This window comes from Alexandromys fortis, unplaced genomic scaffold (assembly GCF_014885135.2).
Source record: "Alexandromys fortis isolate MF-2015 unplaced genomic scaffold, M_Fortis_MF-2015_v1.1 scaffold_18, whole genome shotgun sequence".
Lineage (NCBI taxonomy): Eukaryota > Metazoa > Chordata > Mammalia > Rodentia > Cricetidae > Alexandromys > Alexandromys fortis.
The window spans coordinates 11390023-11410551 of NW_026067897.1; the positions used below are offsets into that span (position 1 = coordinate 11390023).

Consider the following 20529-nt stretch of genomic DNA (forward strand, 5'->3'; position numbering starts at 1 on the left):
GCCTATGGAATAGGAGAAAAATCTTTGCCATTTAGACTACAAACAACTACAACTATTAAACACAAGGAAGCCTGCCAAGCAATGAATGGGTTAATAAACTGAACAGATAATTCTTAAATGAAGGCTCACAAATGACCAATATGTATTTTTATTTTTTTTAGAACAGGGTCCTACTGGGTAGCTCTGGCTTGCTTGGGACTTTGTATGTAGACCAGGCTGGCTTTGACCTCACAGAGATACCCCTGTCACTGCTTCCAGAATTCTGGGATCAAAGGTGTGTGCCACCACACCCACCTTCCGCAGCATTTTTACAGCGTATATTTTACCTTCTAGCTTTGTCCTCGTTTGCCTATTTCCGCTAGAGAATAACCTGTTACTTTAGAACAGAAGTAATTTATACTTTTCATCTAAAAAAAAGGCATTTTTAACCTACCTTAGAAAAAATACTTCATTAACTTTAACTTTTCTATCTCAGCTTCCCTTTCTTACTTGATGGATACTGTGGGGTTTTTTTTCACAAAATATGGAAAATACTTATTTTTAACAAAATAAAGTAGCTTCCACTGAAAACAAAGGAAGCTGAATGTGAGACAGTGAACACATACATTCTACCTTAACTATCCAATTATAAATCAAACATTTTGACAGTCCTGAAAACAGTAAGCTTAAATTAACCAACTAGGTTTTAAGTTTTATTATAGCAGGCATTTAGAAGTAACTATTAACAGTTTACATTCAGATGCAAGTTTGACATAATATATTTTCTTTACTTCTAACTAGATTGTTGACACACACTAATCATTTAAAATTTTTACCTAAATTATTTTGTTGTTCTTTTAACATGAAAGTGTAGGAGGAGGGCCTGCTTGTTTGTCCTGGCCACCCAGAACCAAAATAACCACACAGAAACTTATTAATTAAATCACTGCTTGGCCCAGTAGCTCTAACTTCTTATTGACTAACTCTTACATCTTAATTTAGCCCATCTCTGTTAATCTGTGCATCACCTCGAGGTCATGGCCTACCAGCCAAGTTCCAGCACATCTATCTCCAGCGTCAGATCCATGGCGTCTCCTCATTCTGCCCTTCTTTACATTACATTTTTAAATGAACTAACACAATCACAATACCCCAATCAAGAGCAGAAATATATATATATATATATATACATATAACAAAACTAACCTTAAATTTGTATCAATAAGCCAAGATCCATATCAATGCAAATCTCTATAGCATATCTATATCAAATACATTGTAAATGAAAGGTGCCCTTGTACCTTCCCCACTCGCTCTGTCCCCCAGATGCAATCCCAATCCCCAGAGTTGCCCTAAGCTCTGTAACAGACCATCCTCCTTGGCCTCCCCTCTCCTGAGCCTTTAATACCAGCAGGCATTCCCCATAAAAACACCATCTATGCAGGCCATCAGAACAGGCAGCACACAGCCAACACGCTCTCTGAATATACAGAGTAAAAACAAAAACCAAGGAGCAAACACCCAGCCAGCAAAGACAAACCCAGAAATCAGCACCTGGACCCAAACTCAGATGCCTAGAAACCTGTCACTGAGAGTCTGCAATCAATTTCTCCTAATTTGCACCTTTTGGGGTCTAATTTTTTGAAAACCTATTTTATAGCCTAAATAATTAATAAAATATCCTCTTTGTATTTTTTTTCAGGAGCCATTTGTAATCCCCAACAAGGCAAAATTTTCTTCTTCAAATATTCTTTCTAAAGTATACACATTTGAGTCAGATAGTAAAATAGCATCCAATTGTTCCTTGCTAACTGGTATGTCCATAATGGTTTCTGTTTTCTTTACAATACCCCCTGAATCATTCCCAAATACAAAAACAATAGTGTCTGGCTCTAAGTTCAGAGAGGCCCTTTAAGTCTAAAGAAAAAGCTCTAACCTTTCTTTTGCTTGAACAACCTCAGTCCTTTGTATCTGGCAATATCACATCAATACTTAAAACGCACTTAGCATCTTTGAGGTCAACAGTGGTATCAACTCCGAGAATATGTTTTCTAAGACCACAAGACATCTCAACAGTGCCAGGGTTTTGAAGATGAGTGTTGGAGGCAGGGAGGCACTTTGCAGCAACAAAGAAAGATCTCAACATATTTTTGAAACACCTTAGACTGTGAAGAAAAGACACAAGAAGCTGCTGCCATGGAAACGGCACAGACAACACTTTTACAGTTGCTTCTTGAGTGGCCACTCTGAAGCTGCTGTTTCTAGATTCTCTATTTCCTCTTCAAGACCCTTGAGGAGTCTTCTCATGATTATTTTACCATCTTGGTGACTTTCATAATTATAAAATTTAAAAACCATATAACCAAAATTTTAAATAAAATTGTTATTAAAATAAAATATATAGGTATTTTAGTGGGGATTACATGGTTGATTAAGTCTGAGAAAACTGGTAATCTAATAATATTGAATGTTCCTATTCAGTTGTCTTTTTTTTACCTACGTAACTTGATACTTTCCTTAATATGGGTTTAATACATTAAAATTTTGCTTATGCAAAGTAAAATTCCTCTGCAGATGTCACTATGAGAAAACTTTAGAGTCTCCATCAAAAACTGTTAGGACCATGTAACGAATTCAGAAAATCTGCAAAATGTAAAGTTAATATACAAAAACTAGTTGTATTGATATATGCTAACAGAAAAATACCAGAAAGAATTTAGGAAAACAATCCTGTTTTTAATAGCATAAAATAGGGCCAGCAGGATGGCTCAGTGGGAAAGGCTCTTGCTGCCAAGACTAACAACCTAAGTTCAATCCCAGAACCCATATAGTGAAAGGAAAGAATCAAGTCCCACAATTTGTCTTTTGACAGTCACATGTGTGCCATGGCACAAGCATGCACACATACAACAAACACACATGTGTCAAGGAATTAAAAAAAAAGAAGTAAATCTAGCCTGGGATTAAATATCTGTAAGCTGATAACATTAATGAAAGCAGACACAAATGAATAAATGGAAAGATATCTATGCTCATGGATTGGAAAATTAATATTGTTAAAGTGCTTACATTATGTGAAAAGACCTACGGGATCAATACACTCCCTATCAAAATTCCAAAGGAATTTTCTTTATGGAATGGAGACAAACACATAGACCAAAAGGAAACCAATGTATGTAAAGTCAAATGACTTGACAAGAGCACCAAGAAGATACTTAAAATTACTACGAAGGGTGTGTAGACATGGCGGCCTCCTTGGCAGAAGGCTGTATGGTGTCCCCGAACCTGGCTCGGAGCTTCGAACGGCCAGGCCACGCCTTGCTACACTCGCATCTGATGTCTTCTGTGTCAGCACAGAACCCAGCTGGCTTCAGAGCACCGGACCTTCTGAGCCCAGTGGGTTCAAGTCACCTCCGAAACAGAGAAGGTTCCTGAGTCCTGAATTCATTCCTCCAAGGGGCAGAACAAACCCTCTGATATTTCAGCTAGAAAGAAAAGATATGCTCGAACGGAGAAAGGTCCTTCACATCCCAGAGTAATACATCAGAAGAATACTGCGTGTCAACACAGCTGACCCATATGCCAGTGGAAAAACCAGCCAGTTCCCGGGGATTTGCATCCAGTGGTCTGGAAAGGGCTTGGGGCTCCTTTCACCCTTAGAAACACGATTGAAGGACAAGGTATGCAGATTTGTTTTGAATTGTATAATCCTCGAATTCACGAGATCCAGGTGGTGAAGTTGGAGAAGCGGCTGGACTACAGCCTGCTGTATTTACGAGACACCTTCCTGGAGCTCAGCACCTTTGATGTTAACATGAAGCAGGTCCTGACAGGAAGTGTCTGTTAACAAAGCTCAGAGTTAAAATGAAGCCAAAGCCGTGGTCCAAACGCCGGGAATGTCCGTACTTCAACATTAAAGGGATCCAATTTGCTTTAACTGAGGAGCAAATGAAAGAAGCCCAGAAGTGGAGCCAGCCATGGCTTGAGTTTGATATGATAAGAGAATATGACACTTCAAAAATCGAAGCTGCATTATGGGAAGAAATAGAAGCATCAAAGAAGTCTTGATCTTGGGAATGGTGAGACGGCTCTGCAGGTTTTGTAAACATGCTTGCTGCTCAGGCTGGATGACCCGAGTTCAGTTCTGGAGCCCGGTTGGAAGGAGAGAACTAATTTCTGAAAGCTGCCTTTTGCCTTCTACATGCACACCCTAGCATGTATGGACCCTCAATTGTACACACTATATTTCTTCAAAAACTTACTAGGAAGCTACATTTTATGTAGCATTCTAAATAAAATAAAAACAAAACAAACAGCAATAATGGAAAGGGTGGGAGGAGACTTTGGGGGGTAATTGTTGTGGAATATTAGTTCAACTATGTAGAGCTCTGTTGTATTTGTTTATGCTGTAGAATATTAGCGTAACTATGTAGAGATCTGTTGTATTTATGTGTGAGCAGGCAGCGGGTAGGAGGCACATGGGCAGACATACCGTACAGAATAGAATTGGATATTTATTACTTAGGGGAGGGGGGGAGAAGGAGAAGGAGGACAGAGAGAGAGAGAAAAAGGGGGGGTAGGGAGTGGGCGTGGCTTGTATGAACAATCTAACAAAGTGGACTGTCTTTAAGTATTTGGTTCATCAATCCCTTCCCAGTCTTAAAGAATGTTTCCTAAAAAAAAAAAAAAAAAAAAAAAAAAGTGCTTTTGGTTTCCTCACTCAACTGTAGGCTTCTGAAGGTCAAGGCATTTTGGCCTTAGAAGTCTGTCTTTGAACCTTCTCAACTCAATCAGGTATGCACTAAATATGCAACTCGTGTAAAAACATGGCCCATGCTTACACCGGCTGGTACCGCAGTAAATCTCCCTCCTCTAGTTAATGACGCTGACCTGTCTGGAGATAGGGGAATAGCTCACAGCTAGAGCTCTCCCCGCCTGGCCTCGATCCGGCCACCCACGGCTCGCCGAGACCCTGTGTGTAGAAACCGGGGGCCCCGTTTGGCTCCTGCTCGGGGCCGGCAGCTGCATTGTGACGCGCACGCACGCGCAGCCGAGGCGGGGTCGAGCGCGCGGAGCAAGGGGAGGGTGGGGGCGGCGCGTGGGCGCGCACGCGCCCGAGCGCGCGCCCGGAGGGGCGGGCAGGGATTCGGCTCGCACGCCCTTCGGCCGCCGGGGCGCCCGAGCTCCCTTCCGCTTCCGACGCGCTGTCCGCCAGCCGGTGGATGTGCGGTAACAACATGTCGGCCCCGCTGCCCGTCGTCGTGCCCGCTGCCCGGAAGGCCACCGCCGCGGTGAGTGGCGGGGGCTGGGGGCCCAGGGGCGCCGCGGGGAGCCAGGCCGCCGCGCGTGGGTGCGCCCGCGCCGCCCCGCGGGCTCTCCCGGGTCGGGGCTGGGAACCCCAGCCTGCCTGCCGCGCACTCCTCACCCCAGAAGCAGTGCCGAGGGCTGGTGCTGAAACAGCCGCCCGGCGTGTGTGTCTGTGCCGCGGGAGCTCAGATTAACTTTTGCTCCCGGAAACTTTCGTGATGGAAGAATTCGGCTGTGTGTGTCAGGCTTTCGTAACTTGACTTTAGGGAGACGACTATCTTGATCAGACTGTGATTTGCCTCTCGGCGCTGAAATGCCGCATTATTTTAGGAATGAAAAGGAAGGCGTATAGAAATTAATTAGCTCGCAGAACATTGTTCCATTGTTAAGTTTTTAGGCCCTTCATTCGCTTTTGTAATTAAGCCAAAGCTACAGTGTGTTAACAGTTCAGTGTGGGCTTATTTTGTCTTCTTCTCTTTTAGGTTATTTTCCTTCACGGATTGGGAGATACTGGGTAGGTACCGTTATTAGTAACAAGAATGAGATGGGGTCATGCAGCTGTTTACAGGTCAAAGGTTGCATGCTGACGAAGACTGAAAATTGCCAGTCGCGGTTCCCATAGCCCGGCGAGGAGACCCCCCCAGACTTCCTCCCTCGAGTCTTTGAGCTTGTCTCTGGAACATGTTAAAATTAACTGCTCTTTGGATGGGTATTGGATGGCAGAGAGGAGTGGAGTGTGCAGAGAGGCAGTGTGCAATCGAGAGCTTTTCAGGGGAATTAAAGTTTCAGAGCAGGTTGAGAAGGACTAATTGAGTCTGTTAAGAGAAATAACAGTCACACGAAGCATATGGAGGCCCAGATCAGAGAGTGGATGATCCCTTAAAAAAGAAAATCAAAAAAGAAAAAGCAGAAGCAGCAACTCCAAAATTAATTTGGAGGCTTATCAAACAGATTTTGCTTTGTTCTTGTGGTTCTGGAGACCACACCCAGGGCGTTGTATGTGCTGCACAGAAGCTTTACCTCGGTCACTTGTCATCGGTCCATGCTGCACTAACTTTAGGTTATGATTTTCTGTTGGTCATTCTTTTTTTCTGATGAGAGGTTTTCTCGTGTTTAATTCAGCGATGATCTGACTGGAACTTGGGTTACATGGGACAGTTGTCAAAAATTAAAGTTGAAACTAGGGAGGTGTCTCAGAGGTTAAGAGCACAGGTTGCTCTTTTCAAAGGAACTGGGTTTAATTTTGAACACCCACATGGTGGCTTACAACCATCTGTAACTCCAGTTCCAAGAGAGCTGATCGCTCTTCTGGCCTCCACAGAGGCCACACACATGTGGCACACAGACATGCAGGCAAAACACCTGTGTGCATTAAAAAAAAATTAAATTTTTTAAACTGGTTAAAAATAGCTCCAAAGATAAAATATTAATCCCAGCACTCGGGAGGCAGAGGCAGGCAGATCTCTGTGAGTTCGAGACCAGCCTGGTTTACAGAGCTAGTTCCAGGACAGGCTCCAAAACCTGTCTCGAAAAACAAACAAACAAAAAAAAGATAAATTATTATTAAATGTTTTTTGCAAGGATTTATTAGGCCCATTGTTCCAAATACTCAGGAGGTTGAGGCAGGCAGTTTGCTTGAACTCTGGAGTTTGAGATCAACCTGGGCAACATAGTGAGACCTTGTCTCTGAATAAATGAATGAATTAATGAATGAATGAGGGAGGCATTGAGCTAGACTAGTTGTCCCTTTAAGGTACTAATTGTGTCTCACCCTCATAACTTTAGAGATTAGATGTATTAGCTAGATTTTTGTTTTGTTTTTTGAGACTGGATTTTTCTATGTAACCCTGGCTATTCTGGAATTCACTCTATAGACCAGGCTGACCTCAAACTCAGAGATCCACCTGCCCCTGCCTCCTGAGTGCTGGGATTAAAGGTGTCCTAACACCGCCCAGCAAGGGTTAGATTTTTAAAATTTTTAAATTACAGTGTGTGTGTGTGTGTGTGTGTGTGTGTGTGTGTGTGTGTGAACATGTATGTGGAGGCTGGACAGCCTTGAATGTTATAAGTGCTTTGCCTGCCTGTACATAGGTGCAGTGTGTGTGTGTGTGTTTCTGGTGCTCTCAGATGGCCTGTAACTGGAGTTGTGGATGTGGTCAGCCTTGGTGTGGGTGCTGAGAACCTACCCCAGGTCCTCTGCAAGAACAAGAGCAGCAAGTGCTCTTAACCACTCAACTATCACTCTTGCCCCTGTGTTTTCTTTTTTCTTTTTCTTTTTTTTTTAAATTTTTTTCTTTTTTGCATAGTTTCTTGGGTTGAACTAACGTCCTCATGCTTACAAGGAAGACAAACATTTTACTATCTCTCCAGTCCCATTCCTAGTTCTCAAAAGTGATTTATTTTTCAAGTTCTGCTATTTGTACTAGTCTAATATGAGGTTACTGAAAATGTTATATGACTCTGATAAAAATGACAAACTTGTGGGCCAGGCCTCTAACTCCAGCATTTGGGACGCAAAGGCAGGGGCAGCTCTGTGAGTTTGAGGACAGTCCTGGTCTATATAATGAGCTCAAAGCCAACCAAGACTATGTAGTGAGACTGCTTTAAACACATACGTGCACACACACACAGACACACACACACCTACCCATCACTCCACTCTTGCTTTACTAAATAGATTTTTAGGGTTTTTTGTTTGTGTTTTTGTTTTGTTTTGCTTTTGGAGATAGGGTTTCTCTACGTGGCTCTTGCTGTCCTGGAACTCCCTGTGTAGACCAGGTGGGCCTGGCTTCAGTCTCAAAAGATTTGCCTCGTAGAGTGCTAGGACTAGAGATTTGTTCCACCATGCCTCTCAACTAAAAGGATTTTAAATGGCCAAACTTCTGGGGTGTTGTTTTTTGTTTTGTCTTGTCTTGTTCTTTTACTTTGTTCACAGCTTGGTCTTGTGGACCAAGTGCAGCAAAACAAGAAAAGAAGTTTAGTGTAAGCAGGTGCTCAGCAGGTCCAGTGTGGCCAGATCCCTCGAGCTGAAGAGCGGAAGTGTGAAGGAACAAAATCAGATTAGAAGTACCAGAAGCCAGCCAGGCGGTGGTGGCGCACGCCTTTGATCCCAGCACTCGGGAGGCAGAAGCCGGCAGATCTTTGAGGCCAAGGCTAGCCTAGTCTACAAGAGCTAGCTCCAGGACAGTTTCCAAAGCTACAGAGAAACCCTGTCTCAAAAAAAAAAAAAAACAAAAAAGAAATACTAGAAGCTTCTGTGGCAGGGAGTGAGTGGTTTCTTCTTACAGTTGCTTATATAAAGTAAAAAACATCGAACTATGGAAATACCTTATGAACTATCGCTAAGGAACTGTTAACTGAATTAATTCCATGAATATGTGGTGAAACTCAGAACCAGCCAGTCTAGAAGCAGCAATGGTGTTGAGGCCTGTAACAGAAGTCATTCGCAATGCTTACATATGTAATGTGTAATAACTTAAAATGAACGTTGAAGGAATCCTGTTCTGTATTGCATGTAGTCGGTTCTCTATAAAAATAGCTTTTGTAATTTGAAAATGCTACAATTGTATGGCAAAAGAATCAGAATATTAATATGTTTAAAGAGGGAATGAAATGCATTGAAATTCTACAGCCCAGATACAGTCTTTTTATTTTCGTAGCATTTAAAAACTTTAGTTTTGAAATATTTCCAATCTTACAGAAGTTTCAAGAATAACATAGATCTGTTACCCGCTTTATCTAGGTTTACTAATCTCTTCCTTACTGACATACATATGCTTGCTATACTGGTGTGCGGGTAAATCGCATATGCGATTGTTGTGTGCCCTACATGCCACGTAACTCTTAAAAGCTATATATAAACTGAATGCTTTCTTTATATAAGGACAATATCTTATATAACCATGGAACAGTTATCAAATTCAGGGCATTTACCATCATCTAATGCAGCATGTGTGCAGGTTCTGCCGGGCTGCCTGAGTAATGCGATCCCATTCGCTGTTACACATGCATTTGGTTGGCAAGTCTGTCTCTATGTGGCAGAACGTTTCTGTTTTTGAAAAGAGGGATGCCATTCGTCCTATTATTCTTTTTGTTGCTGTTATTTTGAGACAGTTTATCTGTATAGCCCTGGCTATCCTGGAACTTGCTCTGTAGACCAGGTTGGCTTTGGATTCACAGAGATCCACTTGCCTCTGGCCCCCAAAATGCTGGGGTTAAATGTGTGGGGCCTGGTGCCTGGCCCTGTCCCCTAATTCTTAACAGGTCACTTGTACTTGTTAAGGTGGTCTTTTCCAGGTTTCCTTTCTGCATTGATTTTTCTCCTTTTAATTAAAAAGCCAGTCCTGACCTGGAGTGGCGACACATGGCTGCAGGATCGTAGTGAGTTGGTAGCAGCTTGAGTTATTCATGGAACTATTAAAGCAGAGGAGCAAGGGATGTGCGTGAAAATACTTGGAGACTGTGAAGATGGTTCTTCATCCAACTTTCACCCAATGTTTTTAGCAGTTGGTTTGGTCCTGCACATATGTGTGTGGACAAAGACTAATTTAACAGATTATATTCCATTACTGTTGGGTTTTAACTTAGTTTAACCTTTTCTTTTAAAATAATTTTCACATACAAAAGTTTCTGAAGTAGTACTTATAGCTTCATATGTCTTTCAGCCAGATTACCCAGTTGTAAATGTTTCTAAACTCTTTAGGAGTAAGTTGCAGAGTTGTATGGTTCAGTTGGTAGAGTGCTTCCTAACATGCAGGCAGTTCTGGGCTTGATGACTGATACTTCACAAAACCAAGCAAGGTAGTGTATTCCTGTGTGAAGTTCAGTCATAAACTGTCATGACACAGTGAGCTTGGAGAATTTGAGGTTGGCCTGGACTGCATGAGGCTTGTCTCAAAGAAAAAAAGTTAAAAAGTTAGCCAGACATAGTGGCACACCCCTAATCCCAGAACTCAGGTGGTAGGTGCAGTTCCAGGACAGCCAGGGCTACACAGAGAAATCCTGTCTCAACAAACAAACATAAAAGGAGTTGCAGCCATATTGCCTTACTAGTCCTTTATACTTGTGTGTATTTCACAAAATGTATTATATTTTTATTTATGGAGGGGTATGCATGTGGCAGCCAAAGGACAGTGTTGCTGTTGAAACTTGGTTCTCTCCTGCTACCATGTAGGTCCCAGGGCAAAGGTCATCAGGCTTGATCGCAAGTGTCCTCTTTGCCCTCGGAGCTGTCTGCCGGCCTCAGTGCGTAATTTTATGGACAAGGACATTCCCACACGATAACAGTATAGCCATCAGTGCTGATAATGTCACCATCTAATCTCCCAACTACATTCATATTTCCTCCAGTTGATTTGATCCAGTCCAGGATTAAGGGTTACATTTATTTATGTCCTTCAGTCTTTATCTGGATTAGTTCTTTTTTGCCTTTCATGACCTTGATGCTGTTCAAGAGTCAGCATCAAGATTCAGTTTGGGTGGTGGTAGTCTCGGCAAGCTAGCTGCAGCGCATTTATCAGTTGAGTGACTCTGTTGCTTTTTGTCTCAGGTACACACGATTTCGATTCTTGTTACAGTATTAATGATATTTTATTTTTTATCAGTTGGTTATGATGGTGCCTGGCAATTATGAATAATAATTGAATATAACATTTAAAATGCTAAATGCTTACATATTTAATATTGAAATATTTGAGAGTATTTTGTAAGAAGGTATTTGGCATTACTAAAGGTAATCTTTTTTTCACAATATTTTTACTAGTGGATTTATAACTAACCAACTCCCTAAGGTTCTTCATACCTCTTTCCTACAGCCTCTCAGCTTCTCACTTTTGCTTCCTGGTATATTTGCATAGTAGTTTCTGTTCTCACATTTCCATGTCATTTTGCAGGTCTGGCATTCTGTCCGCTCTCAAGGATCCACCCTATGTTAGGTCATTTGCCCTTGGCCAGTTATGTGGAAAGACTGATGAGAATTTAGATGTTATAGGGAAATTCGTTGCAAAGGTCAGGGCAGAGTCATTGCTGCTATTACACAATAGGGAACATAATGGACATCGTGCTTTACTTTGCAGTCTCTTCTCAAAGATAAGCAGATTGGAGTGGGTGTATAGGATTTATTCAGTCCCCCTGGACTCTTGGATGTTAGCTGGTTGTGATGTACACAATAGGCCCTCTAGCACATGCAGGCTGGAGCAAGAGCTTTGGAAGCTCTACGCCTGCCTGGACTACATAGCAAGACGCTCTATATTTTTTTTTAATTTTTAGGTTAATTTTTATTTTGTGCGTATGAGTGTTTTGCCTGTGTACATGTGTGTGTACCTTGTGTGTGTCTATTGGATCCCTTGGAACTGAGATTACATATTGGTGCTGAGCATCTAGCCCTGGTCCTCTGCAAGAGCACAAGAGAGTTTAATCACTGCGCCATCTCTCAAGCCCAGCAACACCATTTCAAACAAACAAACAAAAATTCTAAACCAGACAAACCGCCACACACTTGGATTATACACATTTATTATTAGGTTTTGTGCTCTGTCTCTCCCTCTTTCAGACACACACACACACATACATTTATTCATGTGTGCACGTGTACATGGAGGTTGTAGAACAGCTCTGATTAGGTTTTGAATATTGGTTAAATATTGTGTTAAATTCTTGTATCCATAAAAAAAGCAGAAAGGACTGAATACAGATTGACCGAGACAAAGCTGACATTGAAACTCACAGATATCCCCCTGCCCCAGCCTCTGAAGCGCTGTATTTAAAGGCATGGCTACTATGCCCACTTCTTTTGTTTTTTTTTTATGTAAGAATTTTTATCATTTTGTGTCTGGGACACAGTTGTTATTGTTTATTGAGATGTAATTCACATACCATAAAATTCACACCTTCCTCACTGCCTTAACTGCTTAATATTTCCAATGTCCCACAGAAGACAGTTTGCTCTTCTCTCAGGCATGACTCAGTTGTTCATTTTTCCATGGTGTTGATTATTCTGGATATTTCGTATACAAGGAACTCAGACTCCTTGGGCTTCTTTGGACTTTATTCACATGGCATAATGCTTTTCAGGGTTGAAGCACGGTCCTAATTAGTCTTAATAATAAAACCCAGAGTGAGAGATAGGTATAAAAGCTGAAAAATCAGAGAAGTAAAGGACCAGCCATGGTCACCTCTTGCCTCACTGCTTAGACCGAAAAGGGCAGAGCTCTTGTCTACACCCCGCTTTATCATTTCCTCTCTCCACCCAATGGTATCACTTCCCCTCCCTTGTCTTACAGACCTCCAGACCTCTATAATTAGCCAGTGGCTAGCTCCACCCTCTGACCTTCAGGCAAGCTTTATTTGTCAGAACACAAGCAAAATGTCACAGCATTTCCCCTTTTTGTCTAAAATAAAAAGAGGTGGTTATACCTAACATAGAAAAACTATGTACAATAAGTACAATAACTATATACAATAGTTACAGTCAAGAATTACATTAACAATGTTCAGTCCATTAGTATTTGATAAATTCAGAGAAAATACTCCTTTATCCTATCCTGGTGAGTTCAAAGTGTTGTTCCTAATTCACTTTCTTTCTTTTTTTTTTTTTGGTTTTTCGAGACAGGGTTTCTCTGTGGCCTTGGAGCCTGTCCTGGCACTAGCTCTGTAGACCAGGCTGGTCTCGAACTCACAGAGATCCGCCTGCCTCTGCCTCACGAGTGCTGGGATTAAAGGCGTGCGCCACCATAGCCGGGCTATCCTGACTTATTACCAACCCAAACCTATCTTTTGATGTCTCTCAACCTTATACACTTTACATTTCTTTTGTGAGACCCTATTACACAGTTGTGAACTAGAAAATCCTACATTTTCCATCGGGTGGTGGTGGTAAGTGCACGTGAATATTCAGATACTCGTGCCCATGTGCACACATGTAGGGGCCTCTTTGGCACTCTGCCTTACTGACTTCAGAAAGGTTCTCTCACTTAGAAAGGCATTGTTTGGATTAGGCTGGCTGGCAAGCTCTTGGATACCGACTCCTTCTGCCAGGGTTGGGACTCTAGATATGAGCAGCCATGCGAGGCTTTTTCATGGGTGCTGGATTGGAACTCAGGCTTTCGTACTTGCAGAACAAGTGTGTTACCTCCTGAGCTGTCTCTGCTGCCATGAATATTGCACTTTTTTATTACCAAATAATCCATTGCATGACTATACAGTTCTAGAATTAATGAAAATTTGGGTCATTTCCACCTTTGGTCCACTATGAATGATACAACTCTGAACACCCATATACAATTAGTTGCACGTCCTTCGGTGTCTAGTTCTCTGTGCCAGAGGAGAACGGGTGGGTCAACGTTCCACCCGAGGTATTTTCACGGTGGTGGTGCCACTTTTCATTTCTTTTGTGCAGGCAGGGAAGTGCACATGTGAGCCCAGGGACCAGAGGACAGCTCGTGTCATTCCTAGAAGCCGTCAGACTTTATTATTTCCTACTGGCCCAGTACTTACCCAGTAGATTAGATTAGCTAGTCAGTGAGTCCCAGGACCCTGCCTTTCTCTACTCCCTCCGTGTGGTTTTTGTTTAAGTGTGTATTTGGGGGTTTGGCTCATCATGCCTGGAAGGCAGACACTTTACTGCCACAACTGCCTCCCCAGACCCAGATTTGCGTTCAGCCATCAGAGGGGTCTGGTTTCTCTTCGTTCTCAGCCATACTTGTTCTGTCCTACTCTCCCCTCTCCATCCTTCTCCTCCCTTTTGAGACAGGTCTTGTGTAGCCCAGGCTGGCCTAGCTTGCTGTGCAGAGGGTGACCTTGAAAGTTTGATCTTCCTGAGGGTGTGCAGGATTGAACTTACTCCACATCCAAGTTTAATGTTGTTCTGGGCTCAAACAAATGCTGTGCAAGCGTTCTTAACAACTGGGCTTCTGTTTTTATTCTAGCAATTCAGTGGTTTCTAATTGTGGGTTTTAATTTGCATTTCTTAATGGCTGATGGTGTGCAGGACTTCGTGTGGCTTGTTGCCATCTGCATTTTCTCTGGAGAAATACTATTCAAATTGTTGGCCTATTTCTTAAAGTTTTTTGTCTGTTTGTAGTAGATTTTAAAATAGTCCTTTCTATATTTTGGACACTGGACTCTTGTCAGATAATGTGATTTATAAACTTTGTTTCCCATTCTGCTGATTGTCTTTTTGTTTAACTTAAAGCATACTGACTGTTTAATCCTGGTGAATTCTAGAATGCATATTTTTATTTATTCGGCTGCTTGTGCTTTTGATGTTCTATCTAGAAATCATCCCTTAATCCAAAGTCGTAGAATTTTATTCCCTCCTTTCTTTTTCTTCTTTACAAATTTACTTCTTACAGTTAGGTTTCAGGTTCATTTTTAATTAAATTTATATGTATTGTAGCAAGTGAGATACTGCTCTGCATTGTCTTGTATGTGAACATGCAGTTATCTAAGCTGATTCCTCCAGTGCTGGGCTTCAGTTCAGGCCGTCATGAGTGCTAGGTAACCTCCTTTCCATTGTGTCTAAGCTCTCTGAAGACTCTTCTCTTCCCGGGGACTTGTCTGAGGACATTTGTCAAAAATCATTTGATCATAAGTGCTGTAAACCCCACTACTGTGTGTGAGTGAGCAAGCATATGTCATGGAGAGGACGTGATTCTTTATATTTCTTTTGTGTGTGGGTGATTATACGTCTTAGAGATTGAGCCATGCATGCTAAGAAGGTGTTCTGTTACTGATCTTTAGACTGTGTTGTCTTCTTTTGTTTCAGGTTTATTTATTTATATGTGTGCTGGTGTTTTGCCTGCAGGCATGCCACATTCTCTGGATATGGAGTTGCAGGAATGAGCTGCCATGTGGGTGCTGGGAATTCTAGGTCCTTTGGAAAAACAGTCAGTGTTCTTAACTGCTGTGCCATCTCTTCAGCTCCTTGACATTCTTTATAGCTTCTTTGTGGTACTTACATTTGGATTTTTGTGGTGGTATATTTATATCTGTTTTCTTTTTTTTTCTTTTTTTTTTTTCTTTTTTTGGTTTTTCGAGACAGGGTTTCTCTGTAGCTTTGGTGCCTGTCCTGGAACTAGCTCTTGTAGACCAGGCTGGCCTCGAACTCCCAGAGATCCACCTGCCTCTGCCTCCCTAGTGCTGGGATTAAAGGTGTGTGCCACCACTGCCTGGCTATATCTGTTTTCTTAAACTACATTGTAGATCTGGAAACACTGTCTAAATTCTAATCCTTTCATTATATACAGAGTTTTTGAAATTCTGTCCTAGATAATTTTTAAACATTTATTATAAAAAAATTATTTTTAGGGGTTGTTCTATTGGGCTAGAGATGTTGGGAAAAACAGTGGCTTATGTGGCTAAAACACCAATAATAGTAACATCTCTTAGAAGAAAAAAGCCTGAAATAGCAATTAGTAAATAGCATTAAAATTGTTGAATTATAATTTGGATAATAGAGGTAAAATATTTAATAGTTAAGATTTTCATGAATTAATATTGCAATTAATTATTGTCATTGATTAATTGAAAGATAACTCTTCAACAGGCTCTTTTACCCCAGACTTGAGAGCTAGAGAGAAAGTCAAAAGGTCTTTGAAGTGCAGTTTCTTTATTCTCAGGCTCTTGTGCTTTGCTTTTCTAAATTCAATTGACCCAGCTTTTCCAAAATATTTTACTAATTCATTGAGAATCTGATACAATGTATTTTTATCATATTTATCCCCCTCAGCCAGTTACTCCTTGGTTTGGGTTTCATCTGATTGTCTTAAACACAATCAGAAAGTGGCTGGTTACTCCCATAACCCATGCCACTATTGTGCCAGTGGACACATCTTGCCAAGCAGGTCGTTATTGCAGCTTGCAGTGTTCACGGCTGGGTGGGATTGATGAATACACAATACCTTCTAACACTGAAATCTAACCAGAGAGGTAAAGCCTCCAAGTTTGTGACTCAAGTGTGTGATGTCTTCAGCATTAGGTTCTTCCTGTCAGGCTCTGCTCACCAAGAACAGTGGCAGTAGCCTGTAATGTTTGAGGGGCTATGAGACCTTACTGGCTAGCAACTCAAAAAGAGGTACATTCTAGTGCTGGGTTTTTTGTTTTGTTTTATTTTGGTTTTTTGAGATAAGGTTTCAGTGTAGCCCAGGCTGCCTTTTTTTTTTTCCTGTATAATTTTTTTATTGATACTTATTGAGCTCTACATTTTTCTCAGCTCCCCTCCCTGCCTCTTCCCTCCCCCTTCAGTCCTACCCCAAGGTCCCCATGCTCTCAATTTACTCAGGAGATCTTGTCTTTTTATACTTTCTACTTCCCATGAAGATTAGATCTATGTAAATCTCTCTTAGTGTCCTCATTGTTGTCTAAGTTCTCTGGGATTGTGGTTTGTAGGCTGGCTTTCTTTGCTTTATGTTTAAAAACCGCCTATAAGTGAGTACATGTGATGATTGTCTTTCTGAGTCTGGGTTACCTCACTCAAAATAATGTTTTCTAGCTCCGTCCATTTTCCTGCAAAATTCAAGCTGTCATTATTTTTTTCTGCTGTGTGACACTCCATTGTGTAAATGTACCACATTTTTCTTATCCATTCTTGGATCGAGGGGCATTTAGGTTGTTTCCAGGTTCTGGCTATGACAAAGCTGCTATGAACATAGTTGAGCACATGTCCTTGTGGCACAATTGAGCATCCTTTGGATATATACCCAAAAGTGGTATTATTGGATCTTGAGGAAGGTTGTTTCCTAATTTCTGAGAAATAGCCACACTGACATACAAAGGGGTTGTACCAGCTTGCATTCCCACCATCAATGCAGAAGTGTTCCTTTTCCCCACAACCTCTCCAGCATAAGTTGTCATCAGTGTTTTTGATCTTGGCCATTCTTACAGGTATAAGATGGAATCTCAGAGTTGGTTTGATTTGCATTTTTCTGATGACTAAGGATATTGAACATTTCCTTAAATGTCTTTCAGCCATTTTAGATTCCTCTGTTAAGAGTTCTCTGTTTAGGTCTGTACTCCATTTTTTATTGGATTATGTGATCTTTTGGTGTCTAATTTCTTGACTTCTTTGTATATTTTGGAGATCATACCTCTGTCTGATATGGTAAGGTTAGTGAAGATCTTTTCCCATTCTGTAGGCTATCTTGTTTGACTGTGTCCATTGCTTTACAGAAGCTTTTCAGTTTCAGGAGGTCCCATTTATTAATTGTTTCTCTCAGTGTCTGTGTTGCTGGAGTTATATTTAGGAAGTGGTCTCCTGTGCCAATGCGTTCAAATGTACTTCCCACTTTCTCTTCTATAAGGTTCAGTGTGGCTGGCTTTATGTTGAAGTCTTTGTTCCTTTTGGACTTGAGTTTTGTACATGGTGATAGATATGGGCCTATTTTCATTTTTCTATATGTTGATATCCAGTTATCAGGCTGCCTTTTTATAGCCCAGGGATGACCTTGAACCAGTCCTCTGGTCTCCATCTCTCCAGTGCTGGGATTAAAAGTATACACTGTCCTGCCTGGTCTGTGTAGTGCTTGCCATTGAACATAGGAGTGTTCTCTAAATTAGGTGAGCACTCTGCTAACTGTGCTGTATTCCCAGCCCCATGATTCCAGCTTGTTTATTCCTTATCATTGAATTTGAATAAATATACAAGCCACAAAAGGTCAAAAGGTTAAAGCCTGCAGTGTAGACCATGGGAAAAATAGCCAAGATATTATATATTAAAAAGCATTGTAAAATTAAAGTTAATTTTTTTTTGTCTGAATGCTATTTTCCTAGTTGCCATACGTTTAAGTCACTACTTCTGAATAAAATGATTACAGGGAGGTGAGCCTGTCAAGCGTTCTAGATAGTCATACTAAAAATTAAGCTTTGCTATATGTGGTGATTTTTCTCCTTAAGAGACTGTCTTACTATTTGTTCTGGGGTGGACTTCATTCCCTGTGTAGTTCTGTTGGCGTCAAGCTTCTTAGCCATTCAATAATCATTACCTGTGTATGCTACCCAGGTAAGCTTGCAGTAATACTCTGAGGAAGATAACTGAACCTGTGTTCCATTTGGTCTCTTAATAATTGGTGGACAATTGTTTTATAAACATGGTTTTTGGTGACTGTCCATTCCCAGAACTCTAATTAACTGAAATCATATCATGGTATTTATGGCTAATAGTTATCCCTGAGGTCATTAGAACAAATCCCCAAATAATACACTAATGATATGCTTAGAAATTGAAAATGAAACTGAAGCAGAGTTGGCAGTGAGTTGGACTGTTACCTTTTACAGGGGTAACAGAGTTTGTGTGTAATTTAGGTTTTATGAACTTAATTCCAATAATTTCAGTTTTTTGAAACAAGGTAACCCAGGTTGGCTATAAAGTCATAGTCTCTCTTGACTTAGTTGAGTGCTGAGGTGACTCAGAAGGTTTTGTATTTTATTTTGTTTCAGATTTATTTTATGTATATGAGAGTTTTATCAGTTTACATGTGCATATCTGGTACCTGTGGAGGTCAGAAGAGGGTAACCCAGTCCCCTGGAACTAGAGTTAAGAACAGTTTTGGGCCATCATGTGGGTTCTGGGAACCAAACCCAGTCCCCTGGAGAAGCAAATTAGTGCCATCTCTCCAGTCCTACATGATGTGATTTTATGTGCAAGTTTTAGTTTATTGTTTTCATTGAGCTATATATTTTTATCTACTTCTCTCCCTTTCTTTCCCTCCCCTTCTACTCTCTCCTGTGACCTCCATGCTCCCTCCCAATTTACTCAGGAGATCTTGTCTTTTTCTCCTTCCTATGTAGATCCGTTTATGTCTCTCTTAGCGTCCTCTTTGTTGTCTAGGATGTCTGGGGTTATGGACTGTAGGTTGGTTTTTCTTTGCTTTATGTTTAGAAACCACTTATGAGTAAATACATATTATATTTGTCTTTCTGCGTCTGGGATACCTTACTCAAACATAGAAGAATATACCTTCTTCTCAGCACCCCCATGGAACCTTCTCAAAAATTGACCACATACTTGGTAACAAAGCAAACCTCAACAGATACAAAAGAATTGGAATAACCCGTGTATCTTATCAGATCACCATGGCTTAAAGTTGGAATTCAACACCAACACTAATTTCAGAAAGCACACAAACACATGAAAATTGAACAGTGCTTACTTGAACTACCATTGGGTCAAGGAAGAAATAAAGAAGTTAAAGTCTTTCTATAATTCAATGAAAATGACCGCACAACATACCCAAACTTATGGGACACAATGAAAGCAATGTTAAGAGGAAAGTTCATAGCACTAAATGCCTACATAAAGAAGCTGGGAAAATCTACATTATGTATTTTAAATATTTGGTCAGATGGCTTGAAAGACCCTCTCTCTGGGGCTGGAGAGATGGCTCTGTGCCTGTTCTTCCAAAGGTTCTGAGTTCAGTTACCAGCAACCACTTGGTGGCTCACACCCTGAGATCTGGTGCCCTCTTCTGGCCTGCAGGCATAATACTGTATACATAATAAATCTTTAAAAAAAATTTTTTTTTTTTTTAAAAAGAAGAAAGACCTCTTCGCTTAACGCTTAGAGTCAAGGATTGCCTTGATTACTAGATAATGTCTGCTTGGTCAGGTAATCTGGAAGTGCAGGTACATATCAACATTGCAGAAAGGTTCCTACTGTGTACTTTGTTTCACATGCCTGTGTAAACCCAGTACTCAGAGGCTGAGGCAGAAAGATGGCATGAGTCTGAGGACATCTTGGGCTACTTAGTGAATACCAAACCATCCAGTTACAGAGTGTGACACTGTCTCAACAAATAGCACCCCCAGGTTTATAGCCATCTTAGTGGGTATGAATCTCACTGAGTGCTTGCTGCATATGTGTGGGTTTCATGACAGGGTCTAACTGCAGCACAGGCTACCTTTGAACTCCATGATCTTCCTGCCTCAGCCTCCTGGGATGACAGGCATGTGTACTCTGTCAGGCCCGAGTGTGGTTTTGACTTGTATTTCTTTCCTTAATGACAGATGTATTTATTGACTATTTTAATACTTACTTTGCAGAATGTCCTTTGCCCATTTGTAAATTGAGTGGTCACTTGGCTATAACTGTTCTGTATATATTGTGGATGGGTATTATTAGACAATGTGCACATAATTTTTAGTTCTGTAGATTGTCTTCACTTTCTTGAAGCACAATAGCCATCTTTATTCAGCGCATCAGACAATTTATTCTGAGGGTTAAGAAGAGCCATGTGATTCAGTCACAAGGAC

General features: G+C 41.1%; 1 protein-coding gene and 1 pseudogene across 2 annotated transcripts in view; both read left to right on the forward strand.

Moving 5' to 3' along the window:
- LOC126486798 (39S ribosomal protein L19, mitochondrial-like) lies at window positions 1-4876 on the forward strand (annotated as a pseudogene).
- A 226-nt stretch (window positions 4877-5102) lies between these two features.
- Lypla1 (lysophospholipase 1) overlaps window positions 5103-20529 on the forward strand; it is a 28949-nt gene continuing 13522 nt past the window's right edge. For both annotated transcript variants that reach the window (XM_050165472.1, XM_050165478.1), the window contains exons 1-2: window positions 5103-5270; window positions 5769-5800. In XM_050165472.1, coding sequence (XP_050021429.1) covers window positions 5202-5270; window positions 5769-5800 — 101 coding nt within the window. In that variant the 5' untranslated portion in view covers window positions 5103-5201. The remainder of the gene's footprint in view (window positions 5271-5768; window positions 5801-20529) is intronic.